The 20640-nt window shown below is 44.4% G+C and overlaps 1 protein-coding gene and 1 long non-coding RNA gene across 2 annotated transcripts in view; both read left to right on the forward strand.

Moving 5' to 3' along the window:
- LOC116985021 overlaps positions 1–20640 on the forward strand; it is a 225055-nt gene that overhangs the window by 126892 nt on the left and 77523 nt on the right. The gene's annotated exons all lie outside the window — the stretch shown is intronic.
- The window catches only part of LOC116985020 (NXPE family member 3-like), a 32814-nt gene that overhangs the window by 1827 nt on the left and 10347 nt on the right, over positions 1–20640 (forward strand). Inside the window, exon 2 of the mRNA XM_033039381.1 lies at positions 6822–7609. Within this exon, the coding sequence (XP_032895272.1) occupies positions 6822–7609 (788 nt within the window). The remainder of the gene's footprint in view (positions 1–6821; positions 7610–20640) is intronic.

Raw genomic sequence — 20640 nt, forward strand, 5'->3', positions numbered from 1 at the left:
CAGTTCGTATGGGGCCCAAATCACATTTTTGCAACTTAAAATTTGAATAATACCATCCCAAGAAGCAAGATTATATGTAAAATACACGATTTACCTGGAGTTTTGTCCCGTTCATGCGATCCGTCACGCTGTAGGTGCTGAGGGCGCATTTTATTTTAATCAAATCATTAAATTGTCTTGCGATTAACAAAAAAAAAACCGGGAACGCAAGTCCGATCGAATTTTCGTCATCAGCTAGCAGCCCGAGGAAGTCCGCCTCCGACAGGCAGGAGAAAACCGCATTTTAATCCCCCCCCCCCCCCCTCCCCTCAAAGGCGCCAATGTAGCGCACACGGCCAGTGGCAGAACTGCAGCGCCGCTGAAGGTAAGTTTTGCAACATAGCTACACAATGGAAGCCTATCCGTTGTGTCCAGGTACTGTGCTTACCCTACCTGCTGTTTCTGTGAAACTGCGCTGGAACGGGGATTCCATTCCAGACAGCAGCTCCAGCTCCGTTGCGATCAGGGATTTTCTCACAGTTGGCTGCTCCAGCTCGGTTGCTCCTGGGAGATCCTGCCCGTCGGATCCGGAGGTCATCCTGCTGTTTCCACGTACGGTGCTTGTGATACTTAGTTGGGACGGGTGATCGAGGGATTGTTTACAGTCGGGGGCTGTCGCAGCTGCGGGAGTTCTTGATATTGCTAGTGCCTTCAAATGCACAAGCAGCGTATTGTATTGTATTGTATTGTATTGTATTTTAATGACCACACAGCCAGGCTGGTGGAATTTGGGTTGTCAGCAGCGATACAATAATAAAGAACACATAACCACAATAAAAATGTAACACAAACATCCACCACAGCATTCATCACTGTGGTGGAAGGCACACAAATGTGGCCAGTCCTCCTCCATCCCCCCCCCCCCCCCCCCCCCCCCCGTGGACAGGACCAGAGTCCAGAGTCAGTCCAGGATCGGCTCTTCCTCACCGGAGACCGCGGCTTTAAGTTGTTGTAGGCCGCAGGCCGGCGGTCGAGATTTAAAGACTCCGCCGCAGCCAGAAGCACCGTAGACTGCAGGGCCGGCGGTCGAAGCTCCCCTCCAGGGGTGATGGTAAGTCCATGCCGGCCCCGCGGTAGAAGTCCGTTATCCGTTACGCCACTGATTTCTGCCGTTTCTCTGATCCAGATGAGTTGAATGAAGCTATAAATAATTCTCTTCTGTTGAGCTGCTGGCAAAATGTCGCCACAGGCAGGCGTCGTCGTTTACGGGTACCTTTCAGAATGGCAGGCAGTGCCTAGTGGGGTACCGCAAGGCTCGGTGCTGGGACCACAGCTATTTACAATATATATTAATGATTTGGATGAAGGGATTAAAAGTAACATTAGCAAATTTGCAGATGACAAAAAGCTGGGTGGCAGTGTGAACTGTGAGGAGAATGCTATAAGGATGCAGGGTGACTTGGACAGGTTGGGTGAGTGGGCAGATGCATGGAAGATGCAGTTCAATGTGAGGTTATCCACTTTGGTGGCAAAAACTGGGAGGCAGATTATTATCTAAATGGTGTCAAGTTGGGAAAAGGGGAAGTATAACGGGATCTGAGGGTCCTTCTTCATTACTTACTGGAAGTAAGCATGCAGGTACAGCAGACAGAGAAGAAAACGAATGACATGTTGGCCTTCATAACAAGAGGAGTTGAGTATAGGAGCAAAGAGGTCATCTTGCAGTTGTACAGGGCCCAAGTGAGACCAGACCTGGAGTATTGTGTGCAGTTTTGGACTCCAAACTTGAGGAAGGACATTCTTGCTATTGAGCGAGTGCAGCGTATGTTCACAAGGTTAATTGCCTTAATAGAACAAGTTAGGGCTTTATTCTTTGGAGCGCAGAAGGTTAAGGGGGGACTTGATAGAGGTTTTTAAAATGATGAGAGGTATATACAGAGTTGACGTGGAAAAGCTTTTCCCACTGAGAGTAGGGAAGTTTCAAACAAGGGGACATGACTTGAGAATTAAGGGACTGAAGTTTAGGGGTAACATGAGGGGGAACTTCTTTACTCAGAGAGTGGTAGCTGTGTGGAATGAGCTTCCAGTAAAGGTGGTGGAGGCAGGTTCGTTTTATCATTTAAAAATAAATTGGATAGTTATATGGATGGGAAAGGAATGGAGGGTTATGGTCTGAGCGCATGTATATGGGACTAGGGGAGATTATGTGTTCGGCACGGACTAGAATGGTCGAGATGGCCTGTTTCCGTGCTGTAATTGTTATATGGTTATATGGTTATATATGGTTAATTCCCGGGATGGCAGGACTGTCATATGTTGATAGATTGGTGCGGCTGGGCATGTATACTCTGGAATTTAGAAGGATGAGAGGTTATCTTATTGAAACATAAGATAATGTGGGTTTGGACACCTTAGAGGCAGGAAACCTGTTCCCAATGTTGGGGGAATCCAGAACCAGGGGCCATAGTTTAAGAATAAGGAGTAAGCCATTTAGAACGGAGATGAGAAAAAACTTTTTCACACAGGGAGTTGTTAGTGTGTGGAATTCTCTGCCTCAGAGGCGGTAGAGGCTGGTTCTCCGGATGTTTTCAAGAGAGAGTTAGATAGAGCTCTTAGGGATAGCGAAATTAAGGAATATAGAGAGAAGGCAGGAACGGGATACTGATTGTGGATGATTAGCCATGATCACACTCAGGGCCGTCCTTAAGCCGATTTGACCGATTGCCCCCAATTGGGCCCCGCGCCTAATGGGGGCCCCGCACTAATGTTCCGTATTTCGTAGGAATTACGAATTCTCTTTGTTAAATAAAGTTTTTTTTAAATGCGCCAGCCGGATTTTTTTTTAAACGACCATGTATAACAATCGCTGCACGGCCATCAGACACAAACGATTTGTTAACTAGTACTGTTAGCACTTCTTAACATTAAGTTGTTAACAAGTTGTTATATCAATCTGCATCCATCCACATTCCTCAGTAAATGTTATTGTGTTTTGAATGAGTATTAATGACGCCGTGTTCCTTTGAATAAAATTCACGCGGCGTCATTGATACTTGTTTAAAACACAATTACATTTATTGAGGAATGTAGATTGATGACACGTTGAGAATTTCTTTAAACTCAACATCATGAGTGAGGGCCCCGGACCGTGAGAAGGGGCTTCTTCCTGGTGGGCAGGTTGGTCATTCACCTACCGACCCACGTTGTGTCTCTCTGTGTTTTGCTCTCTCTCTCCCTCTCCCGCTCCCCATCTCGTCTCTCTCTAGCTCTCTCACCCTGTTGCCTCAGCATTCCCGGAATCATTGACGTTTAGCGGTAGACAAAAATGCTGGAGAAACCCAGTGGGTGAGGCAGCCGCCTGGCCCGCTGAGTTCCTCCAGCGCTCTGTGTTTTTTGTTTGGCTCTGAAGTTGAATGTGGCTCAGCGGGACGGGCAGCGGCTCTGGGGAGAGGTTTGTGTTTCTGGTCGAGACCCTTCTTCAGACAATCACGTGCTCTCACCGACGAGAGTTCAATTCAGTCTGAAGAAGAGTCTTCTCTCCAGATTCGCTGCGCTGCCTGTCCTGCTGATTTACTCCAGCTTTATGTCTATCTTCAATTTCAGAGAAATACAATTTCTCACGGGGGGGCGTATAACGTCTCTAAACCCCTCTGAACACCTCTAACCCCCCTCTACCCCCCCACCCCCCACCTATTTCCCTCTACAACACCCCTGAACACTTCTAAACACATCTGAAGCCCTCTGAACATCTCTAAACAGTTTAAACCCCTCTAAACTAGGAGGCTACAATGTGACTTGTATAGGCTGGGTGAGTGGGCAAATGCATGGCAGATGCAGTATAATGAGAATAAATGTGAGGTTATCCACTTTGGTGGCAAAAACAGGAAAGTAGACTATTATCTGAATGGTGGCCGATTAGGAAAAGGGGAGATGCAACGAGACCTGGGTGCCAAGGTACACCAGTCATTGAAAGTAGGCATGCAGGTGCAGCAGACAGTGAAGAAAGCGAATGGTATGTTAGCATTCCTAGTAAAAGGATTTGAGTATAGGAGCAGGGAGGTTCTACTGCAGTTGTACGGGGTCTTGGTGAGACCACACCTGGAGTATTGCGTACAGTTTTGGCTCCTAATCTGAGGAAGGACATTCTTGCCATAGAGGGAGTGTTGTGGATAATGAAGAGGATAATCAAGCTTTTCCCTTTGAGAATAGGGAAGATTCAAACAAGAGGACATGACTTCAGAATTAAGGGATAGAAGTTTAGGGGTAACATGAGGGGGAACTTCTTTACTCAGAGAGTGGTAGCAGTGTGGAATGAGCTTCCAGTGGAAGTGGTGGCGGCAGGTTCGTTGGTATCATTTAAAAATAAATTGGATAGGCATATGGATGAGAAGGGAATGGAGGGTTATGGTATGAGTGCAGGCAGGCGGGACTAAGGGGAAAAAGTTGTTCGGCACGGACTTGTAGGGCCGAGATGGCCTGTTTCCGTGCTGTAATTGTTATATGGTTATAATGAAGAGGATTTCCAAAGTCTACAGAGTGATTTAGGCCATTTGGAAAAATGGGCTGAAAGATGGCAGATGGAGTTTAATGCTGATAAATGTGAGGTGCTACACCTTGGCAGGACAAATCAAAATAGGACGTACACGGTAAATGGTAGGGAATTGAAGAATACAGTTGAACAGAGGGATCTGGGAATAACCGTGCATAGTTCCTTGAAGGTGGAATCTCATATAGATAGGGTGGTAAAGAAAGCTTTTGGTATGCTAGCCTTTATAAATCAGAGCATTGAGTATAGAAGCTGGGATGTAATGTTAAAATTGTACAAGGCATTGGTGAGACTAAATCTGGAGTATGGCGTACAATTTTGGTCGCCCAATTATAGGAAGGATGTCAACAAAATAGCGAGAGTACAGAGGAGATTTACCAGAATGTTGCCTGCGTTTCAACAACTAAGTTACAGAGAAAGGTTGAATAAGTTAGGTCTTTATTCTCTGGAGTGCAGAAGGTTAAGGGGGGACTTGATAGAGGTCTTTAAAATGATGAGAGGGATAGACATAGTTGATGTGGACAAGCTTTTCCTTTTGAGAATAGGGAAGATTCAAACAAGAGGACACGACTTCAGAATTTAGGGGTAACATGAGGGGGAACTTCTTTACTCAGAGAGTGGTAGCGGTGTGGAATGAGCTTCCAGTGGAAGTGGTGGCGGCAGGTTCGCTGGTATCATTTAAAAATAAATTGGATCGGCATATGGATGAGAAGGGAATGGAGGGTTATGGTATGAGTACAGGCAGGTGGGACTAAGGGAAAAAAAGTTGTTCGGCACGGACTTGTAGGGCCGAGATGGCCTGTTTCCGTGCTGTAATTGTTATATGGTTATATGGTTATATATGGAGTACAGAGAAGGTTCACCAGACTGATTCTTGGGATGTCAGGACTTCTATATGAAGAAAGACTGGATAGACTCGGCTTGTACTCGCTAAAATTTAGAAGATTGAGGGGGGATCTTATAGAAACCCACAGAATTCTTAAGGTGTTGGACAGGCTAGATGCAGGAAGATTGTTCCCGATGTTGGGGAAGTCCAGAACAAGGGGTCACAGTTTAAGGATAAAGGGGAAATCTATTAAGACTGAGATGAGAAAAACATTTTTTACACAGAGAGTGGTGAATCTCTGGAATTCTCTGCCACAGAATGTAGTTGAGGCCAGTTCGTTGGCTATATTTAAGAGGGAGTTAGATGTGGCCCTTGTGGCTAAAGTGATCAGGGGGTATGGAGAGAAGGCAGGTACAGGATACTGAGTTGGATGATCAGCCATGATCATATTGAATGGCTGTGCAAGCTCGAAGGGCCGAATGGCCTCTACTCCCGCACCTGTTTTCTATGGTTCTATGACTGCGTCCAACTGCTGTCTGGTTCGTTGATCGGTTTGCTAGATATGAACTGTTTTGGGAGAGAAAAATGCTCACGGCAGACCAAACGTGTTAAACAGAAATTGGTCAGATATTGATCTTTACACAGTGAGAAATCATGTGAAATAATCACTGAATTCAATTTTATTTGAATGTACCTGCATGTTATACTGTTTAGTTTGGAGATACAAACAGATCCACTGAGTTCGCACCGACCAGCGATTTTTGTTACAGATTTGACAATTTTATTTGGCGGCCAATCAAACGCTGTTTCTAAGGGGGTTGCATCCAAGCACCAACCAGCTTGCTTTAAAATTCCCGTCCAATCAACAAATAGATCTCCTCCCGTCCAATCAGCCGCTGTCTCCAAGGGCATTGTGTCCAATCACATAATTAGCAGCTACGGTAAAGGTTGGAAGCCAGCGGAGCTACTGACACGCAAACGGGAGGGAGCAGGAGAGCTTCACACAGTGTATAATCCATAGCACCTAGTGTACAATTTCATAATATATACAAAATAACTGGGCTGACACACCTTGGCTGGGAACCTGGGGCCCACCAAAATTGTTCCCAATTGGGCCCCGCACCCCCTAAGGCCGGCCTTGGTCACACTGAATGGCGGTGCTGGCTGGAAGGGCCGAATGGCCTACTCCTGCGCCTATTATCTATTGTCTATCTTTGTTTGTTTGTTTATGATTTAACCGATTGAGTACTGTGTTGCAAACCTGTTGTGCTGCTGCTGCCAGTAAGATTGTAATTGTTCCGTTCTAATACATATGACAAGAAAACGCTCTCGAATCTTGAATAATAATATTCTAATCATGTTGTAAAAATTCTGTGATTGAAACTGAAATTTGAAATTTTTAGTCTTGATGATTATAAATGCTGTAAAATAATTTGAAAAAAAAATCATTGACTTTGCTGTTTTCCATAGTTTGCGCAATTTTCAATTTCCGGAGCAAAGTCAGTGTGGATCAGATACCCAGCTCCGAAGAATCATTCCACATTGCTGAAGGAAGTAAAAATGCCGAAGACTGAATGGATCCACAAGCTGATGCAGTATGGCTATCAGACTCATAGTTTCACCCTTGAAGAAAGAACAGAGGGGACAGTACTGATGAAAATGATTGAATGGCCAATGCCTCCTGATCCCAGTGTGCCCTTTAGGAAAAGCAGCGACCCATTGCATACTTGCTTTATCATTTTAAATCCTAAGAAGACTTTCCACGTTGGAGATAAATTGCAGGTGATGCTGCGAATGTTTGACTTTGACGGAAATCCAAAACAATATGGAGGTGACTATCTGCAAGCGCGGATTCACACCACAGAGTTAAAGGCTGGTTCAGCAGGGACAGTTATAGATAACCAAAATGGATATCATTTCATTAATTTTACTTTATCCTGGCCGGGAAAAGTCCAAGTGTCAGTTTCCCTAGTTCATCCCAGTGAAGGGATCAAAGTACTAAAACGGCTGCGTGAAGAACGACCATATCGAATTTATATGAAAAGCACTTTCAAAGCTGGAGCAATTTCAAAGACTACTGTTTGCCATCTGTTTTTAACTCCAACTAAACCACTATGTAACTTTACCGATCTCAGGACAGGTGAGCCTTGGTTCTGTTACAAACCAGAAAATCTGCCGTGTTCTACTCGAATCAATCATGCTGGACGTGGATATTTGAGAGATGTTTTAATTGGAGAAGAGAGGCTGTTTATGCAAAGGTATTCCACCTACATTTTATCTTTTATATTCTTATATTTCCATTTAGTGTTTTCTGTTTTTATTTCAGATATCTAGCATCTGCAGCTTTTTGCTTTAAAGTTACAATTCATTTTGGTTCTTTATTTATTGAGTACTTATTGATTTATAGTACAGAAGTTTAGGGGTATAGTACAGAAGTATAGTACAGAAGTTTAGGGGTAACATGAGGGGGAACTTCTTTACTCAGAGAGTGGTAGCGGTGTGGAATGAGCTTCCAGTGGAAGTGGTGGAGGCAGGTTCGTTGGTATCATTTAAAAATAAATTGGATAGGCATATGGATGAGAAGGGAATGGAGGGTTATGGTATGAGTGCAGGCAGGTGGGACTAAGGGAAAAAAGTTGTTCGGCACGGACTAGTAGGGCCGAGATGGCCTGTTTCCATGCTGTAATTGTTATATGGTTATATGGTTATTAACTTATTTTAAAAAATGTAGGTAGTCCAGATTCCTCTCGTATCCCAAGTACACGCTGGTTGGTAGGTCAGTTGCTTATTATTAAGGCTGCCTTAAAACACATAAAGGTGGATAAATCCCTGGAGCTTTACCGAGTGTATCCTAGAACATTGTGGGATGGGAGGAAATAAATTGCAGGGGTTCGGGCAGAGATATTTAATTCATCGTTAACCATAGGTAAGGTATCGGAAGACAGGAGGGTGGCTAAAGTTGTGCCTTTATTTAATGAGAAGATAGGCTAGGGCCCAACATCAGTGGTGGGAAAGTTGCTGAAGGGAATTCTGAGAGATTAGATCCACCAGCATTCTGAAAGTCAAGGACTGGTTTATGGATAGCGAGCATGGATTTATGCATGGGAAATCGCATCTCCTAAATTTGATTGAGTTTTTTCAAGAGGTGGCAGAGGATTGACAAGGGCAGGTTAGTAGACATTGACTGCAGGGTATCTAGTGAGGTATTTGATGAGCTCCCACATGGTAGGCTGGTCTTGAAGGTTAGATCACATAGGATCCAGGGTGAGCTGGCAAAATAGAATACAAAATTGGCTTGGTGGTAGAAGTCAGAGAGTGATAGTGGAGTGTTGTTGATCAAATTAGCGACCTGTGACCAGCAGTATGCCACAGGGATCTGTTGTTTCTCAACTATATGATTTGACTGAACGTGTAGGTGGCACGGTTACTAAGATTATGGATGAGACCAACATTTTTGGTATAGTGAAGTGAAGAAGGTTATCTAAGATTACAACAGGATCTATATTAGCTTGAGCTGGGGACTGACAGATGGAATTTAAGTCGGACAAGTGCGATGTATCTCACCCTGGAAAAAAGATTCTGATAATCTGGCCTATCATTATCTCTCATAAATCAACATAATTCTATATTTTTCTTGCATATGGCGTGCACAGCCTAAAGTTGTAAGACAACTTGTTCTGTTTGATCTGTTTGTGCACGCCGGGTTGATTGCATTCGTTGAAACAGGGTGGACCACGTGAAGGTTGCAATTTCCCGCCCCGACATAATTCTCTCAGGTAGCCCATCAGCTTCTGACATTCCAGAGAAAACAATCCAAGTTTGTCCAACCTCTTCTTATAACCAATTGTCTTTATATTTAAATGATACTGTTTTTATTTATGCTACCAATGTGATGATATTATAATGAATGCTTCATGGGTTCAGGTAAAATGTATTTTTATTTTGTCTGTTTATCGTTTTTCTCTACTCTCTATTTGGAGGGTACTTTTTACATGCAGAGGTTCTGATCCATCCTGACAACATTGGTCTTATTACACATTTGTTACCTTGCACAACCATCTTGTAATTGACCTTTAATTTTCCAAATGGTTCCTCAGTTGAACCCCCACTATCTTGGTCCACTCCTTGAAGTATTATAGGGAGGTATTTTATTTTCCTGCACAAAGATAAGTAACCCTATCCACATGGAACTGGTTCCTTCTTAACCATATAACAATTACAGCACGGAAACAGGCCATCTCGGCCCTACAAGTCCGTGCCGAACAACTTTTTTCCCTTAGTCCCACCTGCCTGCACTCATACCATAACCCTCCATTCCCTTCTCATCCATATGCCTATCCAATTAATTGTAAAATGATACCAACGAACCTGCCGCCACCACTTCCACTGGAAGCTCATTCCACACCGCTACCACTCTCTGAGTAAAGAAGTTCCCCCTCATGTTACCCCTAAACTTCTGTCCCTTAATTCTGAAGTCATGTCCTCTTGTTTGAATCTTCCCTATTCTCAAAGGGAAAAGCTTGATCACATCAACTCTGTCTATCCCTCTCATCATTTTAAAGACCTCTATCAAGTCCCCCCTTAACCTTCTGTGCTCCAGAGAATAAAGACTTAACTTATTCAACCTATCTCTTTAACGTAGTTGTTGAAACCCAGGCAACATTCTAGTAAATCTCCTCTGTACTCTCTCTATTTTGTTGACATCCTTCCTATAATTGGGCGACCAAAATTGTACACCATACTCCAGAATTGGTCTCACCAATGCCTTGTACAATTTTAACATTACATCCCAGCTTCTATACTCAATACTCTGATTTATAAAGGCTAGCATACCAAAAGCTTTCTTTACCACCCTATCTATATGAGATTCCACCTTCAAGGAACTATGCACGATTATTCCCAGATCCCTCTGTTCAACTGTATTCTTCAATTCCCTACCATTTATCATGTACGTCCTATTTTGATTTGTCCTGCCAAGGTGTAATACCTCACATTTATCAGCATTAAACTCCATCTGCCATCTTTCAGCCCATTTTTCCAAATGGCCTAAATCACTCTGTAGACTTTGGAAATTCGCTTCATTATCCACAACACCCCCTATCTTGGTATCATCTGCATACTTACTAATCCAATTTACCACCCCTTCATCCAGATCATTGATGTACATGACAAACAACAAAGGACCCAACACAGATCCCTGAGGCACCCCACTAGTCACCTGCCTCCAACCCGACAAACAGCCATCCACCATTACCCTCTGGCTTCTCCCATTCAGCCACTGCTGAATCCATCTTGCTATTCCTGCATTTATACCCAACAGTTTCACCTTCTTAACCAACCTTCCATGAGGAACATTGTCAAAGGCCTTACTAAAGTCCATATAGACAACATCCACTGCTTTACCCTCGTCAATTTCCCTAGTAACCTCTTTAAAAAATTCAAGAAGATTAGTCAAACATGACCTTCCAGGCACAAATCCATGTTGACTGTTCCTATTCAGACCCTGTTTATCCAGATGCTTATATATATTACCTCTAAGTATCTTTTCCATTAATTTGCCCACCACTGAAGTCAAACTAACAGGTCTATAATTGCTAGGTTTACTCTTAGAACCCTTTTTAAACAATGGAACAACATGCGCAGTACGCCAATCCTCGGGGACTATTCCCGTTTCTAATGACATTTGAAATATTTCTGTCATAGCCTCGGCTATTTCTGCACTAACTTCCCTCAATGTCCTAGGGAATATCCTGTCAGGACCTGGAGACTTCTCCACTTTTATATTTTTCAAAAGTGTCAATACTTCTTTTACTTTGAAACTCATAGTATCCATAACTACTCTACTCGTTTCCCTTACCTCACATAATTCAATATCCTTCTCCTTGGTGAATACCGAAGAAAAGAAATTGTTCAATATCTCCCCCATCTCTTTTGGCTCTGCAGATAGCTGCCCACTCTGTATCTCCAATGGACCAATGTTATCCCTCGTTATCCTTTTGCTATTAATATAGCTGTAGAAACCCTTTGGATTTACTTTCACCTTACTTGCCAAAGCAACCTCATATCTTCTTTTAGCTTTTCTAATTTCTTTCTTAAGATTATTTTTACATTCCTTATACTCCACAAGCACCTCATTTACTTAATGCTGCCTATAATTATTGTAGACCTCCCTCTTTTTCCGAACAAGATGTCTAATTTCCCTTGAAAACCAGGGCTCTTTCCAATTTTTACTGTTTCCTTTCAACCGAACAGGAACATAAAGATCCTGTACTCTTAAAATGTCCCCTTTAAATGTCCACCATTTCTCTTCTACATCTTTCCCATAAAACAAAATGTCCCAGTCCACGCCTTTTAAATCATCTCGCATCACATCAAAGTTAGCCTTTCTCCAATCAAAAATCTCAACCCTAGGTCCAGTTCTGACCTTCTTCATAATTATATTGAAACTAATGGTATTGTGATCACTGGACCAGAAGTGCTCCCCAACGCATACCTCCGCCACCTGTCCCGTCTCATTTCCTAACAGGAGGTCCAGCACTGCCCCTCCTCTAGTAGGTACTTCTATGTATTGCTGCAAAAAACTATCCTGCACACATTTTACAAACTCCAAACCATCCAGCCCATTTACAGAATGTGTTTCCCAGTCTATGTGTGGAAAGTTGTAATCTCCCACTTCTTCCTTGGTGTTTACAGAAATTAATAGTAAGATTAACCGAGAACTTACCAGTTTGAAGTTTGATCTTTCTTTTATGAGGAGTTACGTCGAGGGAATACGTGAAGACCCCGCCAGCACGCATGCGCGTAATGCTTCAAAGCAGCGGTGTGAAATCACAGTAATAGTAAGTGAAATAAACATAGTAAGATAAGAAGAACTAGGAAGCCAGTTGACCTTTATGATAGAGGGTGGGCGTGGAGGGCACATATTATCTCGACGTAACTCCTCATAAAATGAAGATCAAACTTCAAACTGGTAAGTTCTCGTTTAATCTTACTATTTTACTTCGGAGTCACGTGAGTGACTACGTGAAGATTTTAAAGATCTGTGATTTCATGCCGTGGAACAAATCCATGCTTCACTCACTGCCAAAGTCATCCAAGGGAGGAAGTATGTTATCGTATTCAGACATTAATAAAATTCAAACAATAACAATTAATATTAACAAAATTAATGCTCCCTTGGGTTAAATATATTACATAATTCAAAATTGATTCTGCAGGTTTGGTTATTGGCTTATTATAAAAGAGTTGGAAGGTCTTCTCTCTAGACCATCCTGCTGTTGCCAGGATATGGTCCATAGGCACTTCCCTGCAAATTTGGCATTTAGTGGAGGTTTTATTGCGCTCTTTCGCAAGCAATTGATTTCATACTGGATATTGCGGAGCAATGCCAGTGTGTCCTGTTGAGTGTCCGTCATCTCTGTACCATCGACTGAACGAGCAAACAATGTGATGCCCGCTGTCAGAAGTTTTAGAATCTTCTGTAGTTTGACCTCCTGGGTTATTATGCCAGTCCCACTGTACACCCAGATCACATTGTTTACTGCAGGCACTTTTAGCGAAGTAAAGTTCACAGGAGGCAAATACTTCTCCGTAGTTTCGTTAACTACCTGTTCCTGCAGAGGATGGAAGGACAGGTAGTCGATGCTGGCCGCCAGCTTGGTCTGCAATGGTGCTCCTGATTGCGGTGGTCCGCAAATTTGGTGACCACTCCCAGTAGCTCCTTAGGATCCTACACCCCCAGCACACTGCCGTTTTCTTCAGCCACGTCCCCTTCTTCAGGACCAGCCCAGCCCTGGCCCGCAATGCTCCCCTCTGTCGAGGGAGATGCATTGGACAGCCCTGGATATGGTGCTGTTATGGGAGTGCGAAGACTACCGTGGTGAGCTTGCCCCATCTCCCGGTGCAAGTCACGTTGGAGCATTTGCTCCAGCAACCGCTTGCGCGGGAGAGGCGGCACCTCTGCTGCACTCGGGCGGCGCGTCCTCCCGACCGGACTCATCTGAGTATATCGGCCGGACCGACTCCTGCTGGGCTTTACCTCCAGCCCGCTGCGCTGATTCGGTCTGTAAAGCTCGCGGCGCTGGGCTCAGCTGTGCAGAGTTGACGCCTGACTGTGGACCGCAGAGACTGCGGTCCAGGTGCCGTTGGTCGCCCCCAGCCGTTGGAACTTTCACAGTCCCCCGCAGCCATACGAGACGCGACCCGTTTTTCTTCCCCTTGTCCATAGTGCTACAACACAAAGCACAACAGGGGGAAGAGATACGACCTTAGAATAAAATGTCTTACCTGTATGTCCGTTTTTTTCAATTTTGCCGCGGGAGAGCTCTTACCCCGCCCGCCCGTCGCTGGTGCAATGCGTGAGATATAATGCGCATACGTGCTGGCGGGGTCTTCACGTAGTCACTCACGTGACTCCAAAGTAAAATAGGCAGCCTGCATTTGCCCCACAGTGGCACACAAGCCATGGATCTATCCGATGTGTTCACAAACAGAAGTAATCTCCATGGAGAGCGATGTCCGAACAAGGCCACATTGTTGCTCCAAAACTTTTTATAGTCTTTCTCACCACAATGTAGCACCTTATCACCAACAGACATCCAGTTGGAACGCAGCAAATCTAGTCTTTGCAGGGATAAGTTTATACTGGCAAACCCTTTTGATTGTTAATCACAGCCTTACTTTATTAACGTTGTTGTCTGATCCCTCTGTCAAAGCAGTATACTGAGCACTGCTTGAGGCTGACTTGCAGAGTTTACGCTAACTCATCCAGCTTACCCTAACTAACAAGTTCTCGGCAACTCCTTTTTGTTGTAAAGACATCTGCGTTGTAATGATGAGATGATCACTTGACATGTCCATCCAAGGATGCTGACTGACTGAAACCTCTGCAAGGTGGGGGCTCAATTGATGTGGTGACAAAGAAGGCACTGACACAACTCAATCTTTATTAATATTCATATCAGTTTTAAATGAGTTAAACTGTTATAAATACAGTTAGATCTAGCTCTAAGGGCTAAAGGAATCAAGGGATATGGGGGGAAAGCAGCACAGGGGTACTGATTTTAGATGTGTTCGAGAAGGAACTGCAGATGCTGGAAAATCGAAGGTACACAAAAATGCTGGAGAAACTCAGCGGGTGCAGCAGCATCTATGGAGCGAAGGAAATATGTAACGTTTCGGGCCGAACCCCTCCTTCTTCTGAAAAAGGGTTTCGGCCCGAAACGTTACCTATTTCCTTCGCTCCATAGATGCTGCTGCACCCGCTGAGATTCTCCCGCATTTTTGTGTACCTACTGATTTTAGATGTTCAGCCATGATCGTATTGAAAGGTGGTGCTGGCTCGAAGGACCGAATGGCCTACTCCTGCACCTATTTTCTATGTTTTTTATGTTTCTAAATTTGCAAGCATTTAACTAAACCATTCAACAAGAGCTTTGTAACTCTTAATCACCTAATTTACTGATATGGCTTTTCCTATCTTGCTGCCCAATAACTGAAACAGCACTTGGACTTGGATTCCAGATGTAAAATGAACTGGTTGGGATTACTTCAATGGGTTGTAATCTTCTCCGAGTTAAGAAGTCAGGGTTCGCCTTTGTGTCAGTTGTCCTCGAGTAATATCACTCCTGGTGTACAATGTTTCTTTGATGTTTTCACATCAATCTTCTAGAAGGCTGGGGGTCCTCAAATCCCAAATGAGACAATTGGAAATTGGAGCTTGGACTTGATTGCTCCTGACAATATTCTCACGTGGGTATCATAACTAAGACTTCCTACATTGCTATTTCATCGTTTTAACCTGTACATCTGGTTATTCCTTATTGCCATAGTGATAAAGCCCCTTTTCCTAAGTTTGATGCCTTTGTTTATCGGATTTCCTTCCCTTAATACAACTAAATGGTCACTGTTGTTTTCACTTCATTTTGCCTCTGAGCCTGGAAACCCTGTGAGAATGAAGAGAAGATAGACTGGTACTTGCTTCTGCTTTTCCTTCTATCATGAAGATCTGATTACAGTCTGTCCCACATAGTTTAATCGCCATCGATGGCCTTTTGCAACAGTTCCTGATTCTCTATTCTGTGTCAATATTCTTCCAGTTAAATTGTTGTTAATTATTTTGGTCTTCTCGGTAAACTTTATAGACTATGAGCTGAGCATGCGTGAAGTAATCTAATGGAAAATAATGTCCAGTCTATGTTTCACGTTTGAGACCCTGCATTAGTTTCAATCTGAGACGACTATCCCTTTGGCTCCACAGATGCTGCTTGACCTGCTGAGTTCTTCCAGTAGTTTATTTTTTTGTTCCAAATTCCGGCATCTACCATCGCTTGTGACTACCCTCTGTTCTGAAATGATTATTTACAACAATTGTCTCACAATAACTTGCTTTGTAGAAGTTTAGTTGCTAGCAATGTGGCTACAATAGAGACATGCAGCTGTTCATACTTATCTACATTAAACTCTATTAGCAAGCTCTGGGCACATTTGCTCAGCTGATCAACACCCTGCCATAGTTCTTGATAATCATCTTCATTGTTTATGAAACTACCTATTTTAATATCATTTGCAAACTCACTTATCATGCTTCCGGAAGTGGCGGCGCTGACTTGCATCTGCGCCTCGCCTGCAGTCCGTTTGTCTTTTCTGTTTTTTTGTTTTCTCTTGTCCCGTTTTTAGTTTATTTCGGTTTATTTAGTTGTGTATGTGTGTGTGTGTGTAACATGTTTTATGACTTCCTTCGGGGAGGATGCGACCTTTCCTGCCGTATCCCACTTCTCCGTGTCCGTCTGCGCTGAGGCCTATCGCGGAGCTGGCGGCCTCCAACTGCGACCGACCTCGAGGCTGCGGAGGCAGAGCCAGGACTTACTAACGCGAGGCTGGTCGTCTTCGGGGCTGTGGTTGCGGGGCGACCCAACTTCCGAACCGACTTTGGAGCCTCGGAGGCTCGGCCGCGGGCCAGTGGACGACATCATCGGGAGCTCGAGTTCTGTTTTCCGGAGCTCCCGCAACTACAGCTGCGTCCGCTGGACTGGAGGACGGCAGCTTCGATAGCTTCGACCGCCCTGGGCCGCGGAGTTTGAACCGGCCCGTTTGCGGTGCACGGATTCAGCCGCTGGACTGACTTACCATCACCCGGCGGGGTCACAACATCGGAGGCTTGGATTGCCTCAGCGCAGAGGGAGAGCAAGGAGGGAAGAGACAATGACTTTGGGACTTTAAACTGTGTTGAGTGTTTGTTATTTATTCTATGTTATGACTGCAGGCTAAACCATTTCGTTGCACTGAAAAGTGCAATGACAATAAATTGAATCAAATCAAATCAAATCAAATCAAATGCCTTGTACATTCTCATCCAAATCTCAAGCAGATGACAAACAGCGATGGACCCCATACTGATCCCTGAGGCACACCACTATTCACAGACCACCAGTCCAAAAAGCAACCTTCTACCACCATCTACTTCCTACCATGAAGCCAATTTTGTTTCCAGTTAGCTATCTCTCCCTAGATCCCGAGCGGTCTACTCTTCCAGAGCAGACGACCATTGGTTAACCTGCTACAAAGGCCTTGATAAAGTCTATATAGTCTACATCTACAACCCTGGCCTCATAGTTGCTTCTTCAAAAAACTAATCAAATTCAGTTGTTTCCATGGAACAGGAGACTGAGGGGTGATTTATTTGAGGTGGATTAAATTATGAAGGCACTGGAGGGAATAGAAAGAGACTATTTTCCTAGCAGACCATAAACATGTAAATGAGTTACTGGAACAATGACTGGATATGCGAAATTTTGTCACCTGGTGCATGAAAAGTTGTGACCTGCCAGGCTTCGGACCTTGTTCTAGAAAATGAGTTTTGCTTGAATTGTGAATAATCTCTGATTTTACTTCGGAGTCACGTGAGTGATTCCGTGAAGATGCCCGCCAGTGCGCTTGCGCGTCATTACATCTAGCGCATGATGCAGCGACTGACTGGCAGAGCGGCAAGTTTAAACCTGCAGGTAAGTTTTAAAACTTATTTCCAGGTTCTGTGTTTTGTCTTGCTGGAAGCTCTGTTACAGAGTTTGCCTGTTGGATTCGATTTCGGGGCGAAGTCCGGACGGGCCGCGGGGAAACCGGTTATGGACCGTGGGGATATCCCGGTCCGGACCGCTGAAGCGCGGGTAGCCGGCGGCCGTCGGGTTCGCTACCGAAGTCGCTGACAATCGGGTCAGCGGCTCCCAGACCGCTATGGTGCCCCAGAAAGGGTGTAAAACCAGGAGTAAGTCGGCCTCGCCACCCGAGTCGCTGACAGTGGCTCCCAGACCGCTACGGTGCCCCAGAAAAGGGGTAAAACCAGGAATAAGTCGGTCTGGCCTTTGGATTCGGACGAGTCGGGCCAGGAGGGTTCCCCTCCTTCAATGGATAGCCACTACGGACGTCTAAACCCACATGGAGCACCTGATGGAGAGGTTGCGCCACAATGATACTCCAAAGGTGGGAGTTATCAGCGCGGGTCTCCTCGGGGGCCCGCGGCAGCGGCACCTGTTTCAGGGCTGCACAATGTCTCCCTCTTTGAGGAGGGGAGCATTCGGGGTCAGTTCCTGTCTGACTCAGAGCAAAAACCCTGATATAGGTCCGTAGGAGGGGCCAAGTCAGTGCAGGTATCCTCAGGGGTCTGCGGCAGCACCTGTTTTCAGGGCTGCCTACGAAGGGGAGTGGAGGGGAGTGCGAGTGGACAGTGTGTAACTGACTTCAAATTCGAAAGTATGTCCGTGGAAAATACTGGAGCACATGCATATGGCTCCAAGGAAATACTCGCAAACGAAGGGGTTACTGCCGGAAGAGCTGGTTCCAGCCGTTGGCAGAAAACCCGGAAGAGGGCAGAGTTCCCCTCACGCTATAAGTGCCGGCTGTGAACAGCGCTATCAGGGGTGAAATTGGAGGCATGAAATCCAGGAAATGAAACAAGCCACCGAATCTTCTCTTCGGGTAAGATTTATCCAACAGGTATACCTGGATGAGGAAGCAAAAGCTGTCGGCCAAATCAAGGTACCAACGACGAACAAAGCTTCATCGTTTCGGCGACAACACACTCCACGCCTCATCGGCAGTAAGCAGATCACTGAAGCTGGTGGCAGCTTGAAAGCTGGGCAGAGGTCTTTCAGGCCAAGGTCCAAGCCGGTCTCAGGAAATATGGAATCCACACACCCCACCAGTCCTACTCTCCAATCAAGGACGGTAATAGAACCCACATGAGGGGCCTTTGGGCTTACCATAAGACCACCGGTAACCATGGAGGTAGGTGGGTCTGGTTCTTCAGAAACATGGGGTATGTGGACCATTTACAATGTTTTTTGTACAAATGACAATGATAGCATGAGATTCAGATCCGTTTATAAACTAAATGATAACATGTGATTGGTTTATTTTACACAGTATACAATGGTTCCAAGCATGGCTTGGAATTGGGGCCAGAGTTGTCTTTCGAGGCAGGCTCTGTATTAAGTCCAGGATTGCCTTTCGAGACAGGCTCGGGAATCTGGTGAGAGTTGTCGTTCGAGGCAGGCTGGGAATTATGGCAGTCGTGGCCTGTTTATTGTGAACGATGGAGGATGTCGGTTCATCCTTTATTTAACTCGCATGTGCAACATAGACTTTTCAGAATATAGAACATCCTTACTGTTAAACAACTGATTTCCATTCTCAGGGATCACCGGAGACATTTGAAATTTATCTGGATGGGACAATTATAACAGTTAAAGGGTTGCAAAATGTGCTAAATTCAGCTCCCAGGTTATTTACCAAATTACTAAACCGGTGCTTGGACTGCCAAAAGCTCAACAACACTTCTTCTGGCTTATCTGGATGATATTCTAAACGCTGTATTTTGCTAAAATCAACAGTTTCAGCCCCAAACTATAATTGAGAAATTGAGGTTCCTCATCCATCCAGTTAAATTTAAGTTGCTACCAACTAGCGTTATTGATTATGGGATTTACCTTTAATTATTAATTTGTCTGTGACTCCGCCCTGGGGAAGAGAGTGGAAACAATAAAAGACTGTAACAACCTTGTTGTTATGAAGCAGCCTTCTATTCATCAAGTGTAATTGGCAATATAGCAGCTGTGTTTCAGCTGTGCAAATTGAGCCTTGCATTATCAGAACTTACAACGTGCAAAGTAGTAACCTCTCAGGTACCATGTAGGTCATTGTTAACAGACCTATGCTATTACCAGCTGAAGCTACCAAAGTCACAATTGTGGACGAACAGTATTCAGCATTGCTCCAGTAGGTTTTGGTCACTAAACCTTCAGTTATATTACAAACTGATGCTAGTGCTCAAAGATGGAAAATCACCAATGCCATCTCTAGTCACGGAGGCAGATGGGATTTGCATGAGTTACCAATTCCCCAGTTATTGGTATCAACTACCTAAAGACACTCTGTGCATTCTATGGGTTAAAGGGTTATTGTGCGAATATGCATAATTGGCATGCTCAATTCCAAGTTGATACACTGTGGTGGTAGCATATGTTAGTCACATGGGTGCAATCCAGTCATATTTACCTAACCTCATTTGGTGCTGGTGTATCATCATGTAAAATCAATGACAACACAGAATGGATGTATTTTATGACATTATGGCTCAATGAAACACCGAATATCGATATGTTTGTATCCAGGCTCATTCACCTGTTGCAAAAATATGTGGTTCACAGTGGCGAGAGATACATTCTCGCTACACGGGGGAGGAATGTTCTTTTATGCCTTTTCTCCATTTTGCCTCATCAGTCGGGTATTGCAATAAATTCAGCAAGATCCCACTTCAGAGTTTTTCGTACTGTCTGACTGGCCTATGCAGCCATGGTTCCCGCTTATGTTGGGAATATAATATAACCTTATATGGTTATTCTTAACATAAAACTTTGCTGGTTCAGCCTGTGACTCGGGAAACCAGCCCCTGCATGATAAAATCAATTCATTGACTTGCAGACATTGAGAAGACTGCTCCTGCGGCTCGGATTGTCAGACCGATCCATGTGTGTGCTCCTTGCAGAGCGCAGGGCTAGCACCAAAACATCAGTACATTTCCTCTTCAGGAGATGGGAAGTGTTTTGTTTAAATACTATGTTACATATAATATGGCACGGATTACTGACGTCTTGGAGTTCATTTCAAATCGGTCTTTGACAATAAATTGTTATAACGCCATTAACGTAGCCCGACGTGCCTTCTCATCATATTTTCTGCAGTGAGCGGGACCCACTCTGTCGTGTCTCTCCCTTTGATATCCAGTTTATAAAGG

The sequence above is a fragment of the Amblyraja radiata genome, chromosome 21 (assembly GCF_010909765.2).
Source record: "Amblyraja radiata isolate CabotCenter1 chromosome 21, sAmbRad1.1.pri, whole genome shotgun sequence".
Classification (NCBI taxonomy): domain Eukaryota; kingdom Metazoa; phylum Chordata; class Chondrichthyes; order Rajiformes; family Rajidae; genus Amblyraja; species Amblyraja radiata.